The sequence below is a fragment of the Pezoporus occidentalis genome, unplaced genomic scaffold, assembly GCF_034315485.1.
Source record: "Pezoporus occidentalis ecotype Australia unplaced genomic scaffold, CSIRO_AGI_Poc_V1 ctg9, whole genome shotgun sequence".
Taxonomy (NCBI): Eukaryota; Metazoa; Chordata; class Aves; order Psittaciformes; family Psittacidae; genus Pezoporus; species Pezoporus occidentalis.
The window spans coordinates 4,845,618-4,868,660 of record NW_026916262.1 but is presented as its reverse complement, the minus strand read 5'-3'; the positions used below and the strand labels follow the sequence as shown (position 1 = coordinate 4,868,660).

The 23,043-nt window shown below is 41.9% G+C and overlaps 1 protein-coding gene across 14 annotated transcripts in view; it reads left to right on the top strand.

Annotated features, from left to right (window-relative positions):
- DYNC1I1 (dynein cytoplasmic 1 intermediate chain 1) overlaps window positions 1–23,043 on the top strand; it is a 192,323-nt gene that overhangs the window by 156,544 nt on the left and 12,736 nt on the right. For all 14 annotated transcript variants that reach the window (XM_062605072.1, XM_062605068.1, XM_062605082.1 and 11 more), the window contains 2 exons: window positions 9,269–9,409; window positions 15,710–15,835. In XM_062605072.1, coding sequence (XP_062461056.1) covers window positions 9,269–9,409; window positions 15,710–15,835 — 267 coding nt within the window. The remainder of the gene's footprint in view (window positions 1–9,268; window positions 9,410–15,709; window positions 15,836–23,043) is intronic.

Below are 23,043 nucleotides of genomic sequence, written 5' to 3'. Positions count from 1 at the left end.
TGTCCTTTACTGCTTCTCTCTCCCACTGATTCTGTGGGCTCAGATGTCTATCTCAGGGGACAATTTCACTCATATTTTGCATACCTGGCTAGGACGGTACCCCTTACTGCTGCATCACAACATGGAACTCCTTCTTTACTCCACTCATGAGGCCATCACCTTCCTTTGACAACACTGAATTTCCAGTGCAGGCTTTTCTCTTTGATAAAAGCAATTAAAATGATTAATCTAATTAATCACTGTCTAAATGCTAATTCCATCTGATTATAGGGAAGACAAAGGGTGATAAAATAGTGTGCTGGATTTCATGGAAAAGGTCTCTCTGTGGTGTTGAGTCCAGAATTCTGAGTTTTGTCCAAAAAAAAAAGGCAATGAATGAATTTGCTTCAGAGCTCACTTTCTGTCAGAAGGCCAAGCTGACTTGGGGAAGAGGGTGGAGTTGCCTGTTCAGACAGGATTTTTTTAGTTTTTGCCCTTTACCTCTGGAGCCAGAGGTCTGGCTCTCATCCAGCTGTACAAAAAAGAAGATTATGCTATTTTCTAGGTAGTTTTAAAAAGCAAAACCAAAGTGAAGTCAGGTGGCTTGAAATCAGCCCCAAGTTTTTCACATGAAATGTTTCTCATGATTATGGTTTTTGGTTTAGCCATATTTGAAAGTGATAGGAAAATATCCTTCAGCTGGCCAACATACTTCATTTACTCATGTGAACCAGGCTGCCTCTTTGTGAAACATTTCATGAAGAATGGCACACATAAAAATAAAAGTAATCTAATCTAAAGTACTGAGTCTGCTCTGAAAAACTCAGTGAGCTAAACTCTGTGTCAGAAAGCCCTAACATAAATCCAGCTGTAGCAGTGAAAGCTTTATTTGCATGTGGAAAGCAGAACTGGGTTTCAGGAGCTCATATAATATGTACAAAACAAAGTTGTCATTCCTTTTTCCCCTGAAATCAAAATGCAAACCTCCCACTGACTGTTCTGTTGCAGAATTACACTGGAGGATCGGGCTTGCATGTAATAGTTAAACACTTCAGGAAAACTATCAATATGTAAAACCCAGAGCTAATGGAAATTTTCTCCCACCTGCTTCATGCAGCTGTCCTTTCTCTGCTGTGTGAGGGACTTTTGTTATCAGTAGAAAAAAGGAACTGTATCCAGAATCCTGAGATGGAGTTCTCCTCAGTAATAATTAGCCTCAAAATCATTGCTTGCTGACCCATGAAAGCTCTTTAGGCATCCCGGTGGCAGCAGCTACAAATACTTATCTTGATTGTTCAGCAGACGGTGCTGTAACATCGGTCTGCATCAGCTGTCCTTCTATCTTCTTCATGCTCCTGCGTGCGCTTCCTGGCAGCTGGAACTGCAGCAGCAGAGTGTTGAAAGCCTTGTAATTCACCAAATCCACATGCAGTGCCAGGCCAGGTACCCTGTGATGAAGCAGCGTTTTCCATTAAAAAGAAAAATTGAATTTTCAGGGACCTCATACTGAATGTTTCCATCAGAATCACAGGAGTGGGAAACAACCCCCTGAAACCACAGTTACATTATCCCTGTCCCCTCCTCGCCTCGCAATTTGAGCTGAGCTACCTCTCTAACAACTTGAGGCCTGGAAAGACCAGTTCCACTGACTGCAACAGGACTCAGGTTTAGGACTTGAGTGCATGCTGCTGCTTCTCCTGTATGATGGGAGAGCACTTAGCACAGTGATCCAGCTTCTTCCAAAAGCTACCACTCACTCTCCAGCCCTGCTTCCTGATCTCACCTATGTGCCATACAAACAGAGGGTGACAACTGGAGGTAAAAGACCAAATCTGCCCTTCTTCAGTGTTTTACTGTGTTCAGTGTTTTCTCTGACCAGGATTTGGTGATTCCATCAGTCTAGGAAAACCATACCTTGCTCATATTTCTCATCAAGTTCCCCAAATGCTTCTCTGGAAAAAAAAAAAAACAACAACAGGAAAACAGTAATATGAAGGCAGGAATACGAGCTACAGAAACTGTGAATCAGTTTGCTAGGCAGGGACAATAAGGACTTTATAGTGTTTTGAGCTTCTTAAAAGAAGTTGAGCCACCTTTAGAAGTAGGTAGAAATTCCAAAAGATAAAGGAAGTATTTCTAATAAAGACATTTCATGACTGAAATGCATAGTTAGTAGCACAGGGAAAAGTGCTGGCTTGCTTAAAGCATGTTTTAAATAAAAGGTGGAGAACTTGATTAACATTTAATGATGAAGTCAGCAGTCTGAGGAAATACAGTACAAATGGCAAATACCTGTACAGGCTTCTCCACTGCTGCCATCCACACTCCATCCAGCTTGATGTGGGCGAGTGGAGTAGAAGGTATTAAACCCCAAGCAGTGGAAACTTACAGGCAAAACTCTTGTGAATGTGGAGTAAGAGGGGCTCCAGAATGGGAATGAAACTGGATCATCTAAAATGCAGAGAAAAGCATACACCAGTATGCCTGTAGGAACTGGGGAGAAAAGTGAGCTGGGGAACGCTTCCCTCCTTGGTGCCTCACTATAACCCAGTCTGCATTAGCTTCCTCATGAAATCTTTCTTAAGCCTGTCTTGTAGAGTTTCAAAGCCTGCTTGTGTTGTAATGTGATGTTTCAACACATTCTGATGTTTGTAAAGTTCATCCACTGCAAGCAGATATCAGTAATACATTTAAATTTATCTCAGACATCAAGTAATACACATTTATTATTTATTTAAACAGGGGAAGTTTAGATTGGATATAAGGAAGAAGGTCTTTACTGTAAGGGTGGTGAGGCACTTGAATGGGTTGCCCAGGGAAGTTGTGAATGCTCCATCCCTGGCGGTGTTCAAGACCAAGTTGGACAGAGCCTTGGGTGATATGATTTAGTGTGAGGTGTCCCTGCCCACAGCAGGGGCGTTGGAACTAGATGATCTTAAGGTCTTTTCCAGCCCTAACTATTCTGTGATTCTATGATTTATATAATAACAGAAAATAGTTCCTCAGCTATATGCAGTGGTGAAGAGGAATGCCATGCTTCCTTCAGAAAATAGAAAGGTCTTTTTCCATTGAGTAAGTGGAAAGGCAGGGTAGAGGAGAACAGCTGAAGTCTAGCAGCACAGCCTGAATGTGTCACACCTCTGCAGAGGACTTAAAATAGCTACGGAGGATTAACCAAATAAACAGTTCACCTGTCAGTATAGCTTCCAGGCTACCTCCACAAACCCCAGCAGCTCTGCTGTTTGACTTTCTGATGCTCCTAAAAGTCAAGTGGTATCTTTTGTTGTTTTTTTTTCCTTCATACCACAGTACTGGACATTAAGGACAGTTCTCATTAAAACCTCCTCTGCCCACCATCAAACCTTTTTTTCTTTGCTTCCTTCTCGTATGCTCACCCGTGACGCTTTGACTTTGAAGGAAACCACAAAAATGTAATCATCATGTTATCTCCAGACTTGGTCTGCTCTCACAGCCCCTTTCCTTTCTGTCTCACCCTTGTCCCCTCCTCCATCTATAATAATTCCCACATGTTTATGCAAAAATATTGGACTTTCTTTTATTATTGGCAATTAAGAAGGGCAACAGTTCAGCATCTCCGCAAGAGCAATCATTTCTAAAAGGGAACAGTTTTATGCCTTGACAGTCTGAAACTTCTAGGATGCCAAAAACCAATCAGTGTAGAACGACAGTACTTAAAACAGGGCTCTGAAGAGTGTAGGGATCATTTCCACACTCATTTCTTTCACCCTGTTGCTACTGAATCTAAAAATGAAGCCTGTTCCCTTGCCCAGAAATGTAGTTTAGACTTGATTCAGTTTTCTAATAATCATCTGACAGTGAGATGACACAATATGTTCATAGGTCATAGCCCAGTGAAATGTCCATTGAGCCCCAGAGGCTCATCTGTGATTCAACACTGAATCTGACTGACAGAAGGAATTTAAAGACAGGTAGAGGAGCTATTATTCCTGTAACTCAATCTAGGGCACCTCAGTTAAGCAGTGACACTGTCTGGATAAAGTTGAAGAGCACAAACATCCCCCCTTTCGCTTTCCCATTGCAGTTCTTGAAGGTCAGGCTAGCCCTGGAAAAGGTGGAGCAGACTACAGGTTGTTAATTGTATAGTATTGGGGTCCGTGCGATAATGATACCCTTTGGGAAGAATGCAGGCAGGCTTTGCTGAGCCATCGGGGATGTACCTGTAACTAGCACCTCTGATTTATGGCATTTCATAACAGTTCCTGGGATTGCTGTAGCTTTTAAAAGCTAGCATAATCTGAACTAAGTCAAGTCCCGTAAGTATAGTACTAAACCAGGAACTATTGGATTATCCTAAATTACCTGAACTGCTAGAAAACAGATTTGAGAGAAACATGGTAGTACAGAATTGGCAAAAATCCCATGGAGATCCCAATCAGTCTGAATAAAAAAATGGGCCTGTTTGACTCCATACAAATAGAGAACATGAAGGCTTACAAGAGTAAGTAGAGCCTTACACACAGTGGAAGACATACTCACCAGCACAAAAGTATATGCGAGTAACCCCAAAGAGCTATCACCTGGTATCCCGGGAAAGAGACAACTGAAGAAGGAAAGGTCAAGACTGAAGTAAAGCTGATTTGAGGAGTATTTGCCTCAAAATTCCTAACAGCTTTTAGTTTCTGCATAGGCTGTCTGCATCTTTTGGGTTGGCCTGGCTAACCCTTGGCAGGGTCAGAATGGAAAGGAAGAGCCTGGATTCAGAAAAGCAGTAAGAGGTCTCCCTCAAGGTGGAGAAGAGGAGGCCTAGCAGCTGGGGTTTATGAAATAGTGAAAGAGCTCAGATCCTAACCTGAGTGGAAGTCCCACAAGCTATATAGGATTGCTGTGGTTTCTTTTGTATCCCTCTGCTCAGTATGACACTGTAATACTTGCCTTAAATAAAGGCAGAAGAGTTTCACTTCCCTATGTGTTACCTATGCCAGAAGAGATGTCTTCCTTTGACACCATCTTGTAAGTTTGGGTGTTTGTTTTTTTTTAATGAAAAGGCTACTTATACAATATTTGGTCCCATAGGGGCAAATTCATAGAGTCATAGAATGGTTTAGGTTGGAAAGGACTTTAAACATCATCTAGTTCCAACCCCTTGTCCCCTGGTTTGTTCAATTGCCAGACACACGACCTCTCTGGCCCTGCTCTTTTCAAGTGCCCAAAAGCCAGAGCTTGAGCCTAAACAAACACCAGCTTGTTTGGAAAGTTTCTATGCCAAAGACTAATCTGTCATACTTGCTGCACACCTAGAAAAATCAAATTAGCTTGAATCAGTTTATAATACCGCACAACACACATGGCTGCTGTTAATCCAGTGTGAGCCAGAAGTACGGGTTTGGCTTATTGTTTTTGGAACGGAAGACAATGGAGTGGGAAGAAAGAAGGGGAGAGAAGAAAGTGTGTAGTGTCACCACACAGCTGTACTGGGGAAGGTACAGTCTGGGGAAGTACCTTTAACTGGAGCTGACACCCACAGAAATTGTGCCAACGTATAAAACGCTCCGTTCATGAAAGAGGCAAAGCCAATAGCTTTCTCCATGGCTTTTCAGAAGTCAGATGCTAGTTAAAACCTGTGAATATGTATACATTCCTTTATATGGATAATTAGCTGTATGGATAATTAGCTACTTTATGTGTGGCGCCTCCTGGATTAAAGAAAATTCTTCTACGCAAATAAGAAGTGGAATAGACTGGTCAAATTTATATGTGGAAAAAAAGACCTGTTCTATATAAATATGTAGTATTTATTTAGGTGAGTTTCTTATTTCATGGACAAGTGCTAATTCCTAGACAGCTCCCAAGTATTTAAAATGCTCACTCTGCATTGTTCTTTTAAACAATGCCTTGTATACAAACACTAAGGATGAACAATAGATTTTGAAGACATGCTTAAATAAATGAGACAAAACCACATGTCTTGGAATTGGCTTTTTCCACTAAACACTCAAATTCTGTCCCGTTGAAATCAATGGCAGAATTCCATCAGTTCAGTAGGGCCACATTTTCACCCCAAACTCTCTTTTTTTTTTTTCAGTAATAAGTAGATTTGGCCTGAGTTTGTCTGAAGATACTGCTTTAAACAATTTTTTGGTTCTATTGAATAACAGAATGGGTTGATATTTAAGAATGAAAGCTCATCAAGTTTAAATTTCAGTTGTTTTATAATAATAGCCATATGTTGGTTATAGGTTGTGTAAGTCTGAAGTTTTGGTAATTTAAAACTGCTTTCAAGTGACCTTTACAGGGTTCCACATTTCAACATTTTCTAAAAGTGGGTGGTATTGGTCCTGACTCATAAATCCTTACATTAAAAGAATCTGTAGGCCCAGGCCCTTAGTTAACAGGCTTACAGTAAATAAGTCCTGCGAACATTTATATACACACTTAACCTTACAAATACAGCAATGAAATTAACATAACTGCACTCAGTGGGGAAAATCAGACCAGGATGAAATACCAGCTTTTACGAAAGTGCCACTCACTCTTACTATTAAGACAGGATGCTAAGCAACATGGACCTCCACCCTGACCTGATGCAGTTGTTAGGTTCTTCCCTAGCTAAACAGTACAAGACAACAAGATACAGTATGGGAAATACTTTTGTTTTCTTCACTGAAGGCTAGTCAGGCTGTGAGGACAGATGCTAGGGGCAATAGGGAGGCTGTAGCTCAGCTCCACTACCACCGCCTGGTTTTCTCAACCACACTGCAGTTGATCTTGCCTTTTGGTTCGGCTGCTCACACGGCTGCAGTTTCTTACTTCCTTACAATGCTCCACTCCCTGTTCATCTCCATTCATTTGTGTGTCATTCCTTACATGTTGGAGATCTTTCTCAAGAGACTTGTTATTCCTGTTGTCCAGATTTTCCCTCTGACTTTTGATCTAACTGAATATTTCCACTGCTACGGTAAAGGCAATATATGCTGCATATCTGCTATGTATTTCATCTCAAATTCCAGCACTCCAAACAGGGAAACTGAGGTACATCAGCTAAACCTATTTGCCAGAGACTATACAGCATGTGAACAGCAAGATACAGACTAGACCCAAACCTCCTGGCCCTTCGTTCTAACACCTTGGTCTATAGGCATGAATAGCAAGATAGATAAACTGGTAGAACTAAACAGAGCATTAAAAAAGTGTCACACTCGAAGAATTTGTTGACAAAAAGGAAATGTTGATTGAAATATGCCCTGGATTGACTGATACCTTAATAGTCCTCTTCCGTGGAATTTTGTTACTTCTCCCATGACATTAAATGTTAAAGTGCTACATGGGCAGTACATTTGCCAGGAATAAGAAAAATACCAGCCACCTAGCAGTTGACCAGATTTCCTTTCCCTTCAGTATACTAGTGTATTCAAAGCCCATTTTCCTAGCATTTAGACGGCTGATGTATTTGAAACTAAATTAGATATTTCCAGTGAAAATACAAAATACAGCAGATAGACATTGTGGATCTGCATGGCCCACTCTAAATACTATTTCCCAGCTCACAGCTGTAGATTTACTTTGATATTTCCTCTGAAACACCCCTGCCTCTTCAAAAGCTGTCTTCATTTGGCCCTCAACCTTTCAAAATGCTTTAGCACAGGCATGTAAGTAATTCCATTAACACGTGTAAGTCATTTCACTGCTACTGATATTATATGAAGGAGATACATATGTGTTTGGAGAACAAGACCTTGTTTAGGTAAGAAAATATTCTTGTAGTTTTTTTCCTTTTCTTTTTGCAAGACTCCAGCTTTGGAAAAGCAATAAAAATGTTGTATAAATTTGAGGTACTAAAGCCTAGGCTCTAATTTCATTTTATTTCCACACAAAACGAGTATGTTTACTAATCTTATGAAATGCACAAAAACATTAGGTCACTCATGAAAATCTGGGCCCTGATCCTGTAATTATTCCAAGTGTCTTTCATGAATTTAAGCAGAGTTAAAACTAGCCTATAGAATCAATCCCTTTGTATTTCTAGTATTTTTTCAAAAGACAAACTCATGTAATTACATCTCTTTTATATTTTTAACACCTGTGATAAACGGAGGTATTTCTGAATTCTTTACCGTACAGTACTGCAACAGCAACACGCCATGTGAATACTCACAAGTGCAACGGTATAGAGGTCCACGTGCTTCCAGCCCCACACCCAAAGAAGCACCATGTAGCACAGGAGGACCAGAACCAAAACTGACATGGACCCAGCTGTAGATAGAGATTAAACCGACTGCTTTATGGTTCTAAAGTAATAATACACTAAATGAAATTGATATAATATTGCAATCGGAAGCTTTGCTGTTTGGAAAATACCACAGGGCTATGTACTGCATTGTTCACGAGATAGTTTCCTTTGTAAAGGGCACTGGGGTATGTTCTAGAGGGACGTGACCCAGATACCCTGTGGATGAGGTTCAGACATTGACCGAGGCACCCCGTGTGACACCTCATTTCCCTCAGAAGTATTCGTGAGCAGCAGGGGTCCGCCGCAGGCAGCTGGCAGGGGAGGGAGGGAGACCCTCAGAGCAGTCCCATTGTTGAGATTCCTGTCACCAGCCATGAGAATACTTAATTTCTTTCATCTCTGGAGTTTTCATTATCATTCAAATTTCATTTTCCATTAATTGATCGGGGATTAGCGGAGCCATTATGCAAAAATTAGACAAGCCAGATGCGATGAATAATTCATGACGGACAATTACACTTTATTCCTGGTGCACTTCCTAACTTCCCCCTCGACTTCCCGCCTGCCGCAGACGGCAGCCTTCCCTCCCGGCCCACCCGGCTCTCGGGGCGGCGGGTGCGGTGCGTGCGCTCGCCCCTCCCGCCGCTAGGTGGCAGGCGCCGCCCGCGGTGCGCGCAGGAGCGCGGAGGGCGCCGCGCGGCTCCGCGCCGATCGCGCCATCCTCATTATCGGATGCGACCGCAGCCGCGGTTGGCTCGGGCGGGCGCGACGGTGCCTGGCCGGTGCCTGCCCACCGCCTCCCGCACCCCCCGCCGGGGTGCCGGCCGGGAGCGGGAGAGGCCGCGGGCGCTCCCCCCGCCCCGTCACCCCCGCGTCCCACACCCCTCACGCCGGGCATCTCATTTATCCCACCGGACAGTTGTTGCCCCATTAAAGCGCAGTCCCACCCTTCGCGAGGACCTTTCATCTGGGGAAGTTTTATGACAGTTTGTAAATGTGCAAAGTTTTTAATTAGACTCGCCAGACAGCCCCAGGCAGCACTAGCGCCACGAAGTCTTCATGCTGCTCTCTGCTTTACAGCACAACAAGCCGCTCTACTCCTTTGAAGACAATGCCGACTATGTCTACGATGTCATGTGGTCGCCAGTGCATCCCGCGCTCTTCGCCTGTGTGGACGGGATGGGGCGCCTGGATCTGTGGAACCTGAATAACGACACCGAGGTGAGGCGGTGCGGCGGCTGGACGGCGGCCTGCGCTGGGAACGCGAGGGCGGGCGGACGGACGGGCGGGCGGCGGGGCGCCGTGCGGGTCCTTAACCCTGTGAGAGCCGGCGGAGCGGCGCTGCCGAGCACCCCCCGTCGTCCAACGGGGGTCTGCGGGGGTGCCGCCCCCCCCCCCGGGGTGCGATGAGCCCGGCGTCGGCCGCCGCCCATGCCCCGGGGTGCGTTGGGGCGGGCGGGTGCCGCTGCTGGGGGCTCCTGACCGCCCTCCTCCCCGCCCGCCTCCCTCCCCTGCGGCGGGGCTGCTGCTCTCGGGTACCTGCCACGAGTGGGTAGGGCCCGCTGCAGCACCCCCGGCGGAAAGCCAACACAAATACGTAGCCGCGGTGCCGGCTCGGGAAGGAGACTCCTTCCCATCAATGTTATTTTAAGGTGCGCTCTGAAACCGCGCCCGTTCCATAGTGTTTTTATCATCCCCGCCTCCGTTTCTGGCACACAGAAACAGCAGCATGCCCTCACTGAGGTGGTCACAACTTGGCCATGGCTGCCACAGGCCTGTCGGGCAGCCCTTCACTAGCCTTCCGCGGTACGGAGGTGCTTCGTGTTCGGGGGCGAGACCTCATTTCCCTTCGTGCTTATCCAGCGCTCCACATCCTCTGGAGATGGTAACTTGCCAGCCCGGTACTAGTGCCACCAGCGTGCCGGAAACCCTGCGTGCCACTGTGCCTGCCCTCACCTCACTGAGTCGCTGGCTACCCAGCTTCAGTCTTCGAAGCACAAGGCATGTGTATCACATGTTATTTGTGATTTTATACCCTCACCTTTTTTCCTTTTTTTAAATATTTGCTGCGAAACTTAAAGGCATAAATCCAACGGAAAGTAACTACTTTTTTTTTTACATTGCCATTAAGTAAATAGTGAGGACCACTGGGGAGGAAGCACTGTACCTTTGTATTTTGCTGATGAGAAAGGATTAATCAAACACCTTTCTGCAAAGATCTTGAGTAGTAAATACTGTGTTTTTTTAAATGTCATTTTCTAAACGTACCAAACACCCGTTTTTCCTCTTAACTATTTCATACTTTTAAAAATGCTGCAGACTTATGCTGGTACTGTTTTTTTTCTGGATTTGAGTTTCCTCCTAAAATGGTTTTGAGCAAACCTGTCAGGTCACTTGAGGTCAGTCACAGATGGCCAACAGCCAGTATTCAGTACGAAGGAATCACAATGAAGTCGACGTCATCTTCTTCACAAGTGACATCTTGCATATTTTTACTTAATTCCATGTGAAATTAAGAACAAACAGACTGTAAAAGAAAAGGTCACATATTAACTGATGGTTTATTTTTATTTCCAAAAAAGAAGACCAAAGAGCGAGCAGCAGTATTTCCCCCATGTACCCTATTTATTTTTTTTAGGACTAGTTGACCATTAATACCCCTTTCCCATAAACATGCTGTACATTTTGGACAGAGTAAAATACAGGAACAGTTTATGGCTTCTAGTGAGTGGTGCTTGCCATAAATAAGCATGGACAGGTAAGAGGAACCAGCACCGGGCACTGCATTGTCAAGGGGAGTAGCCAGGCCTTTTGAAGTGCTCTGAGCAGGAAGTAGTGCAGCCTTTTTAATTAGAGCACATACAGCTGGAGGATATACAGGAGGAGTCTTCTTGGAATTTATTTTGGGAAGGGAGGGACATATCCTTCAGGTGTTCTCATTAATGCAGGCTTAAACACAGAGCATAAACCCCAGCATTTTAAGAAGAAAAAAAAAAATAACCCTTTCCCCCCTAATTCCAGGGCTGAAATCCTGCTCTGTTTGAAATCAACTGATGTTTTGCCATTTGACTCAATGAGACCATAATTTGTTTCAAAAAAATTAGTATGGACCGCTTGATCCCATTCCCATCAATAATAAGGCTGTATGTGGAAAACTGCTGATATATTTTCAGTGTGTTTACATGTAAATACAAAGGAACATCAGAAAAAAAAATAATTTCAAGCTCAGTCCTGCTTTTCTTCTGTGTGCAAGGCCACCCCTGATTTCACAAATGATTTCCATTCTGAGAAGTCAAAATCAGTTCTCATGTAAGGATCAGACTAGAATTATTTCCGAGCTTTCTGTTTTTATGCAAATCAAATTTGGGTCTCTGGAGGCAGAACTACCATTTGGTTTCCTTACTGAGCACTGATGAAACAAAAAATCTCTATAAATGATAAACCATCAGATTCTGAATAGATGTGAGGTTTTGTTATGCATGACCAGAGCAAAAGTACCTCTGAAAGAGAACTGTGAGCAGTTCTTCTAAACTGAAAGTGATCATCTGTTTGCTGTTACCCTCTATCTGGTAGCTCATAATTAGTTTATAATTTTCAAGATCCCTGCCATCGATTACGCTGCTTAAGTCATCACTGCCATTTGCTCAGAAAAGTCCTTGTCAGCACTTTCGGCTTTGTAATAAGGAATCTCGACGCACCTATTTTTTAGAACTTTATTACTTTCAGATGTCAGATACGTGATGTCAAAGTATTTGTGAAGACGGCAGAAAATGACAGGTATATTAATGTGTTTAACTGCTAGCTATTGATAAAAATCTCTGTGTAAGAGCTAGATGTGATTGTTATTAATGAGGGCTGGTTTTGTTTAGTTTGGGAAATAAGCCACATTATTATTTAGGTATTATTTTGTAAAGCAAATTAAGAAAATACCTGGATTGAATTACAATATGCTATCTTTAAATTCCTGAACTCTAACAGAGTTTCCACTAGTGTTGCTCCCCGTATTTATTAAAGACATTTCTCCTGAGAGCTAGATGCTTTCTGATCAAAATAACTAAAATCATTTGACTACCACAGATTTAATCAATCTAAATATTCTCAAAATCTTACTGTAAAGTAACAAGGGTATTTGTGTGCTTCATGTTGATCTGTGGATACCAGAAATTGTTCTTGTAAGAATAATGAAAGTCATCACATTTTATTTTACATTTGATAAATGAATACAAAAAAAAACTTTAAAAGATGGAAAAAAATTCCTACCCACTTCTTCATTCTTTTGCAAACTGAGTATTATTTTTTAGGGATTAGGACAGTGGGGTTTGATGGTAGTTTCAGGATACCAAAAGCCGATTTCCTACCGACATGTCCGTAACATTTCTTTTCTGATCAAGATTGGAGGTCTCTAGTTTGTTGATGAATCTTACTTATCTATGGACTGATACTAAACTGACTTACAAACCTGCTTATTCCTGCTGTGTTATACCCCGTTTGGATGTTCTGGGGGGTTTTTTTGCATGCCGTACCTCAGCTTCAAAAGTATGAGGCTGGTGTCTATTTCTCAAAACAGCTAACAGATGTATTTGCAAGCAGGTTTTGACACTATGTAAGCAATAAAAGTAGAAAAATAAAAGGTATATTCTTACCATGCAGGTTTTTCTGACTGCATCTTTCTTAATCTGTTACCTGCTAAAATCTCATTTTAAATCGTTAAAAATCTGACAAGCACCAACCTCAGAGAATTTGTAAAGTATTTCAAATGTGATTTTAAAAACATAAGGCTACCATTATAAAATAAACTCTTATCTTTGAAATCTTAAATAAGCATGTGTAATTTAACCTATCGCTACCGAGAGCAGACAAATCTATTTTAAGATACTATAGTTTGACTATATTTCTCTCCATATCACTGGAGAAAAGGCTTTTTATTTAGATTTTTAAAGACCGTTTCATTATTGCTTTTTATTATGTTAGATAGCTTTGTGGAATAGTAACAGGATTTTACAAAACCATCGGGTTTTGAAATAAAGCATGGGTTGTGCCGTGTGTGGCATGCACACTGCTTGCTTTTGTGTGAAACACTGGAAGGATGCTGTATTAACAAAAAAAAAGCAGCTCTAGAGTTATGTATTTCAGCCCCCTGAAAGACATAGTGAAAATTCAGTGCCTTAAATATACGTTGCGTATATTTGTATATGAAACAAATATCTTTGATCTACGGTTTTCTGAGAAACATAGCTGGTTAGTGGATTAGTCCTCTAATGTGGCATTTAGTTGTTGTTGTTTGAAGAAACCCGTTTCCAACTGGTATGAAATTCATTTTGCCTGGAATTAAAATAGCCTTTTATTTTCCTTTTTCTTTATTTTCCTTTTTTTTTTATTTTTTTTTTTTTAATTTTCTTTTTATTTTAGAAATCAGTGATCACAGGAGAAAAACTTGTTTGTTTTCTACTGTGATTTTATCATGGATCAATGACCCCATGTCAGAATTAGGCCTTTAGCTCCCGCCCAACTGAGCAGTAACAGACTTGGGTCTAGGAGTTACAGCATGCCAGCTTTTTTGGGTAATACTGCCTTGGACAGGACCTAGGCCTTGGGCCCAGTAGCTTATTTGCATTTGAATGATTTCTTAAAGGAGGGGGGAGGATGGAATCTGCTTTGTGACTGTTATCCAGCATTATTTCTACATCATTCTCCAAACAAAATCCTCATGTTTCACATGCTGGGCTCAGGATGCTACCATGAAGCCCTTTGCGGAGGTGACACTTCAGCTTTGCAGGTTTGTTGTGCTAGAGATGCCAGTTTGGTTTTGCAGCCTTGTGTCAGGGTCAGTGAGGAGGAGGAGGATCAGGGAGTCTCCAGGGGGAGAGAGGCAAGGCAAGCAGCCCTGCTTCCCAGTCCTGGTCCTGCTGCTGACATGGCTGTGCACATGCTGCACCCATAACAGGGGTCTTGGGACATCTACAAAGTTTCAGCTTCCCACTGTCCCTCATCTTGTGGGACACAGTGAAGGTGTTAGAGCAGAGGAGGAGATTGGCATGGGAGATATACAGTGTTTGTTTTAAAATTATTTTTCTCCTGTATCTTCTGACTGATCTTACAATTACAGTATAAAACTGCAGCTGGAAAACTGAGGTGAAGTCAGCAAAATACTGGTTATGTTAATCTTGTCAGTTTGTCTATGTTCAGACCAGGCTTTAATACCAACTTCAAACTGCCTTCTTCTTGCTTCTGTGATATTGTGCCCACAGTAGGACAGAAGGAGTACCTGTCACTCCCTCAGAGGTAGCCCTGACTCTAATTCCTGTCCAGCTACCTCTTCTTGCCTGAACTGCTCTCCAATTCCATGTCCTTTTATAGATCCCGGGACACCCCTTTGTCCCCATCTCACCCTGTGACTGAGACCTGTTCCCACAGATGGATCTGGTGGAGGAGCTGTTTTTGCAGCTATCCTGTCCTATTTGCCCTGACGTAAAAAGCATTAGAGCTGAAAAGTATTAGATAAAAAAGCCTTTTCTGGAAGACCGTCATGCCAAGCTACAGGCTCCTTGCTCGGGCAGGTTCTCCTATTAAAGGCAGCAGCAGGGTGGAGCGTTAGCAGACTTGCGGGTTGCCATCACTGGTCTTGTGAGGTGACCTAAATCAGCTGAGTGATCTGCCTATGTGGGACAAACACCCACACAGTTCCTTCCTCCTGCAGCATCTTTTGATGCCCTCATTCCAGTGTAGATTACAAATACTTCTCCTAAGATCGTGTTCGTAGCTTTATTCGTCCCACACGTTAACCAGAATCTTCATGTATTCTTGTGGATCACCTGTTAAGTTGGTTGACTTGGAGCAGGGAGGGGGTTTGGAAATTAGACAGCATCCAGCTGTATTTAAAACAGAAGAAGTCTCCTGGGGATGTAAAAGAGAATTGTGGGAACATACCGTAGGAGTTCCTAAATGTCAGTTCAGCTCTTCTCACTGCTGGTGTGTCCTCACTCTGAAGTGACTAGCTCAGGACTTTTCTGACATAGTATCTAAGTTTCAGCCTCTGCATCTAGCCACAGAGGTGAGTATGGATTTAAAGGCTGTATCAGCATGAATACAGGGATATGTCTGCTGACCATAAGGTTATCTGGGCCCAAGTCAGAGGCCATAAGCCAGGGCAGGACTGAAGCCAAAGCCTACCCTCAGTTGGTTCTTGGTCATAAGTCTGTCACTTTTGAGAAAGAAGGAGATGTGGTTTCACATGTTTCTGAGGTTAAAGGGAAAAATGTGTTTCATTTACTGCCCTTTAGTGTGGAAAAGTCTTCCCTGCTCATTCCAAGCAATCTCTTACTCTTTCCTCTTTTTAGCCCATGTGATTGAAGAAACAACGAACCCTTTTTTTTTCCTTCCCCCCCCCATGAGGGTTGTATGTTACTTCCAGCAATGCCAAGGGACTTATGACTCACCCAGCTAAACAGGACATTCAGAACTGACCCTGGGTTCGCAGGCAGTGTGATTGTATCGTCCTTCCTGTTCCTATTGTTTCAACAGGTTCCCACAGCCAGTGTCACCATAGAAGGAGCTTCTGCCCTCAACCGTGTCCGCTGGGCCCAGGCTGGGAAGGAGGTAGCTGTTGGTGATTCAGAAGGCCGCATATGGATCTATGATGTTGGAGAGGTATTATTATTGCTTTGGGGTTTTCTTAAAGCTTGTCTTCTGGAGAATGCTACATCCAAGTTTGAGAAAAGATCATGTATTGTTACACATGAATAGGACTTGGCTTATTCTTTGGAATAAGCCAGGAAGTGAGAGGTGTCATTGTGGAGGATGGTAAGTGCATGTGTGATAAAGAGTATGTAGGTGCTGAGAAATAGCAGGGTGCGTATTCTGTGTCTAAGGCTGCTCTGAATTCACCCTGCTACATCTTATAAAAACCATCCAAACTGCAGTGTGTTTGGCACTGATGGAATCTACTTCTTTGTTGATGAATACAGTATAAAGTGTTTCATCGGTATTACAGTCCCTTGGAACAGTTAAGGGTGAATCTCTGAGCAATCAGCTTTTATGTAGAGAATTTGTTTTCCATCATTATCTGTGATAGGATACTGAGATATCCATCTCTACACAGTAGGGAAACATTATAGAATACATACAGAATTATCTGTAACTCTCATAAAGTGATTTTATGGCCCAGAGCGAAATTGCTTGTGCATGACTCATATTTTTGGATCGCATTCACTTGTGCAGGAGTTGCCTTTCCTCACAAATGTTTGCTGAAACTTCTTGCCGTATTGTTAGCATAATCTCTAAATTCTCTAAGGTTCCCGCATTCAGATTCTCACTATGACACTGGCAGGTCAGGCTGTTTTTACTTTTTTTTCATTTTTGCATGCCTGTTCCGAAAAGATGGTTTTTCTGTCTTACAAATAATACAACAAGCTGTGGAAATGTCTTTGATGACAGCACAGTCTGATCTTGTCTGGGAGTCTAGACGGACTGTAGAAATGACTCTTTTTGCATATCATACACCAAATCATTCATAGGATTGTTTATCCCTGCAAGCTCACCCGGGAAAACATAGATTTAGTGTTCTGTGCAGAAGTAGTAAGATTTTGGCCTTTCCTCTGTATAATCTTCAACTCGCAAAATGAGTCACAGTGATATACTCAGATCAAAAAGAAAGACAGGCTTCTATTACTTGAAAAGGAAAAACAAAAGAGAGTCATTCAACAGTATTTATTTGTGTGAGTCCAGATCAGTGTTACATAAAGTGTTCTGCCACGGATATTGCATGCCTTGCTCATGCAGAGCCCCAGTGTCTCCAGCTCAGCTCTGTACACACTTTTACACAGACGGATGGATGTCCATCCACACAGTTGCATGTCATGGGCCATTGCCATCCCTCCTCCTGTTTAGTAACGAATGAAGGAGCTAATTAATTTGTTGGCTGGATCATTTTGGCAGGCTGCAGTAAATCCTATACCGAATTTAGGAGAGCTGGTCTGGGCTGCAACAGCTTCAGATGCTACCAGGGCTGCTGTGTTGTTAGTGGCTTTTTCTGGTTTAAAAAAAGAAGAGCACTCATATATCTTCCAGCACAATTCTTCTCGCTATAAAGCCTTAAGTAAGAAGCAGAAATACTTTGCAGCTCAAGAGCCTGGAATCGAGGGCTTGTAAAGTGAATAGCAGCCTCTTCAGTCATTAACCCTCTGTGCCTGTCTGTAAAGAACTCTCTGATGAGTTATTCCATGCTTGTCTGTCCTCAGGCATGACACATGGGGGATTCACAGCATGCACATGCACTTTTGGAAGTGTCTGGCAGAAATGTGGCAGCCTTTAAGGCTCTCTCTTTACTTCAGTGTGCAGACACCAGCCAGTTCTTTGGCTTGGCTGGGATCCTCCTTTGACTGTCCTTTTTGCATGGTTTGATTCTGGGATATGATGGAGCTGGGCTGACAGTTTAAAAGCGGCAGTCCTTCTCCCCCTGTCTGCCAGCCATCCCTAGCCAAACCCCTCGCTGCCCAGTTTTTGTGGTGGTAGCAGTGCTTGTCACCACCCACACTGTGAGAAGGAGATAGATCAGCAGAGACGTATTGTTTTATTCATTGTTTCGTTTTGTTTTCCTTGGGGTATTTTTCTCCATGGACTAACTCAGTGTGAGAATAGATGAGTGAACATGTGACTGGGGGCGAGGGGTTGGGAGCCGGACCATAAGCGCCTGGCAGCACCTAGCTTTCATATTTGAACCAGCAGCACTGCAAAGCCTGGAACTAAGCTGCAAAAGTTGACTTTTAGGCAATAGCACTCAACCCGTCTCCTACAGCACCAACATCTGAAAAGGCCATGTCACTGGAAGAATTCACCCCTGCCTGATAACTCAGTAGCATCCACTTGTTTGAAGGTGCATCTCTCTGATTTGGGAAGATGAGTGTGATTACTCGCATTAGAAAGTCAGCAGGACACTTTGTAAAGACCCAAAATATACTCGCTAAAACCATTAATGCTCCACTTATACTGCACCCTTTTTAAAACCTTTCTTCTCTCATGACTGTTCTAAATATCACATTAGGTCAGCTGTAAATTCATAAAACATTGGATCCATCATAAAAAATTGTGATTATAGTTGTGTTATAATAAAGCACAGTGTCTTTGAATTTCACATTGCTGTATAAGCAGTTCTTCTTACCTGTTTGAGCACATAATTGACTCCATGAATTTTGATCAAAGCAGAAAACACCAAGTATCAAATCATTAAGGAAAAAATTGAAGTAATAAGGATTTTTACTTTGTTAGGTTCATCACAGTTTTAAGAAACTAGGCAACAGTAAAGTTTAATGCTGCTATTAACCCATGGTGTAAAGAGAAAACATTTCATTGCTTAGGTAAAAACACAAGACACAAGGCCTAACCATGCATCCTTTGTGAAGGTAAGGAGAGTGAGATCAGGGCTGGTTTCGCTTGTGTAAGTATTTAGAATTTGGCCCTTTTTGCTGTATTAGCCAGTCATGGTCTTTATTACATGAGAAATGGCAGAAACATGAAGAATGTGGCAGGGTCTATAAGCAAGGAGTTAAAAATAATGGTGACATTTTCAGTTAGGCTATGTAATGTTATCTCCTTAGAGTATGTACTTTTAGTTGTTTGATTTCAGCATCGTGTCTGAAAATAACTGAACACATTTATTTTCACAGTGAGGGGTCTATTTTCTCCTCAATGCATGTGCTTTATGCCCATTAGCATTAATGGGAGTTATACACACACTTCCAGTGGAGAGGAGACTTAAATAGTCCATATAGATGTGCTCTTGTGGATCAGTAACCCCTGATTTAAAGAACGTGAGTTATAAAATGAAAGAAAACCGCAAACAAGCACACAAAAATCTGATTGTTTGAGTGTGATGGGATCTTAAACCTATAGAACTTATCCAGAGAATAGAATGAGTCACTGTAAATACACTTTGCTTTCTGTGAGACCCAAATATTCAAACCTTTTGCTGGTCTAGTAGTTGAGATATTGGGATAGTATGTATAACGTATTTTAGCTTCTGTGGTCGTATGTCTTAATTACTGGTCAGCAAGTTTTCTGTGTGGTAGAAGTTGATTTTAACAGAACATGGACCACTGACTGTAGATTTATTCACATGTCCGGGTGATTGATAGTTAGACCTAACTGTGTGTCTCTTTTGTAGATATATTTTCTAGAAAGCTTGCTCCCATTGTGCATGCTTCAGTGATGTTACACAGTTGCCGGTGTCATAAATATTCTCTAACAACCACGTTTGTTGCTTACTTGCCTTATTGAGAATGCTCTTTGCACCTTTGTGAAAAAAGTAGCTTCTCATCCACCTTCCATTGTTTATTTTGTTTTCCATTAATCTCTTCCAGGTCATATTCTGCTTGCACTGTGAATAAATAGATAGAAACTGTAATTCAATTATTTATTCTTTGATTGTAATAAAATGTAAAGTAAGTTTTGCAGCACAAGACTGGAGAGTTTGAAGCTGTAGTCGCAAGGAGCTTATTACTCTACATTATTTTGGTAAACTAGTTTACAGGACAAAGTATTGTGTCTGTTTGGTGATCTTTCAGATAGTTGATTTTGGTCATGCTGTTAAAGGGCAACTAGAAGGACAGGTGGAACTGGAGAGAAGTAAGGAATGATCTTTACCTAGACCACCCAGAAAAGATGGCTCTGCCAAAGAAAGCAGTTACCTGGAATTCTTTATGCAGTTGTTACCTCTATCCATGTTTCCTTGCAGCAGAATTGGAATCGTATTGATCTTTTTGTGACTGTTTTAGGTTTCAGAGTTAATATCTCCTTAAGCTGTTTCAGGGCTGCTGCATTAGGTTGTTTGTGTACTTCCCCATTTGCTCTATGATGGGTGTCAGTCATGTATCACATTTTCAAGTGCTTGACCAGTGAGGGAAGAGCTGGCAAGTGCCTGAAATATGTAGATAAAGTAGTACAGTATGGAATATCCCACTGATGCCTGTAAAATAATTACCTTGGGTTTCAACAGCCTTTAACAGCTGCTCTGAGATTCTTAGGGTTCTAGACAGAGAAAAATGCATATTTGTGACCAACTCTCACATTTCAGTATGGTCGCTGAGTCACTTTGTTTTCTGGGTAAAGTAGGGAAGGGTTGGTACTTGTGCACCTATCTTCAGATCCCTGTGTTCCACTATAGATTTCATACAGAAAATATATCCAGCATCTCTTTCATGCGGTTAAAAGCTGCTGTAGCCCAGAGAGAGAAATACGAAACTAGGTTTTGTGTCATGTAGTTATCCAGGTAGATTTTCCAGTAGGTTTACTTTTGCCATCATAAAGCTCCTGTAGAGCATATATTGAGTTAGGAAATGTTTTTGCCACAAAAGCAGAGTTGAGACTCGCTATAAAATACTTTGCTTAAAATCTGTGTTGAGTTACAAGTATTTTTGGAACACAGATAAATGGCTCACGCACGTATCGTGAAAGCAAATTCGAGCAATAATAAAGGGCTGTACTTACAACCTGGTTTTATTCAAAAGCATTCAAAGATCAAGTAAGATACAGTAGTTACAAGAACATGCACAATCCAGGCATAAAGGATAATTAAATGGATTGTGAGGCGGTGCCTGAATTTCACCATTGATATTTTTGCTAGGGAGGTTGGAACACTGGCCTCAGAGAATTTTAAAAGCATGTTTTAACAAAGCAGAATCTCTTGCATTGTTGGAAAATGTCAGGAGCTAAGGTTTTGATTTGCTTCCCCTCTGCCTCTGAAATACTGAGCAGAACAAGCTCTTCGTCCCTTGTCATTTGAATTTTGACTAATACAGCCAGTATTCACAAAGGGATTTTTGAAGTAGGTTAAATAAGAACTCCCTAATGAAAAAAATGCACTAGTTTGAAATCAGTCAATTTAATTACTGTGTTTTATGAAGGCCATTACCCATTGCTGATTACTAGGGTGATAAAATCTTTAAGCTTTGGTAGCCTCCATAGGGGGTGAGCCGATCTAAGTAGAGCAAAGTCCAGTCATTATCACCCTAAATACTTGTGTTTCTCATTACAATATTCATTACTTTAGGTTACTGTGAATGCTATGAGGGCTTTATGTAAGCACTGGTTTATTCTTCTGTGGAAAAATGATGTTCATGTTGATAAGTTAAAATCAAGCATTTATACACTTTTAGGGTTTAAAAGAAGGCTTGGCTACATACAGGCATAGAAATATATACATTTATGTCTGTGAGTACTCCTATACACTCCTATCCCTGGCTGTGTACTTGTTAGTAAGGTGGTACTAGTCTGGTAAGAAATGGAAAAGGGTATGAGTTACCTTTTTCTTTCAGTCTGTTTTGGTACATAAATAAGCTGGATTGGAGGCTTGTGTTACTAATAGCAGACTTTATTAGAGAAGTACATTTCAAGAGGGAAGACTGGGCCATGATCTAACTAATCTGATTTACCCAAGGCTGGTTGTTGTGGCTTGGAGCTGTTTATCTCCAGTGCCAGTCTGGGGCTTTGCACTTCCCTTTCCCTGCCGCTTCTTGCACATCATGTGGCACCACTACCTCTCTGCCCTTCTCTGTCCTTTGCTGTGGCCTTTTGACTTCAAAGTAGCTTCATAAAATCAATGTTATATAAAAAATTACTTCAAAATCATTTCCCCTCTTTTTTTTTAAAAAAAGAACACTTGAAATGTATCAGAGAGAGATGTGGATCTAGGCTACTGGGAGAGAAGAGCAGCCTGTAGAAAGAGGCTGAAGAACTTGGTATGACTATCCAAGGAAGTCTGGTGGCAATATAGATGGTTCAGGTACTTGCATAAGTAGGAGTGCTTGGGGCCAGAGAGGGAAAACTAGTGGAGCTGAGGACATGCTGCCACCAACACATGTGGCAGCAAGCTGGCCATCTATTCGAGTCAAAAATTAGAAGACTATTTTTAACTATCAGAAGGCAGAAGTTACAGAACAGATAGGGGCAGTGGGACAAACATCCTCTTGAAGTGGAGCCTGATGACAGGATTTTGTGATGTGCTTCTGTGTGATATAGCAATGGGTCACACGTGGCATACTCCTGCCTATGCCATGATCATAGAATCATAGAATAACAGAATCTTTTGGGTTGGAAAGGACCTTGGGTTGGAAAGTTCCAGCCCATGGCAGGGACACCTCACGCTAGACCAAGACTGCATCCAGCCTGGCCTTGAACACTGCCAGGGATGGAGCATTCACAACTTCCTTGGGCAACCCATTCCAGTGCCTCACCACCCTTACAGTAAAGAACTTCTTCCTTATATTCAATTTAAACTTCCCCTGTTTAAGTTTGAACCCGTTAACCCTTGTCCTGTTGCTAGAGTCCCTGATGAAGAGTCCCTCTCTGGCATCCTTGTAGGCTCCCTTCAGATACTGGAAAGCTGCTGATGTATGCTTGTTCTTGGTAACAACAGAGTTTCTTCTGTTTTGTTTTTTTTTTTAATATATATATATATATATATATATATATACATATATGAACATCAGATTCCACTATCATTTTACTGCCACAGTATTACTTGTTAAAACTAAAGGAGGAAGTACCAGATTTGTAACAAAAAACCTTTCTCTTGTTGATAGACAGCGGAATTAAATGGGCATTAGTGAAAACAGACAGAAAGCGAGGTGGGGAGGGTGGGTTAAATAATCATCCTAAAAATTCAGTTGATTCTTTATCCTTACTTTCCAGTTGCTTATGGTGAAATATTTCAGTAGTTCTCCCGAGATGGCTTACTAGCTCCCCAGAGAATTTCGTGGGGTAAAAAGACATAAGTTTCCTATATGATACAAATATCTTTTATGAGGATTCCTCATCTCCTCATCACGTGAAATAAAAAGCTTCAGAAAGCCAGTCCCTTTTAT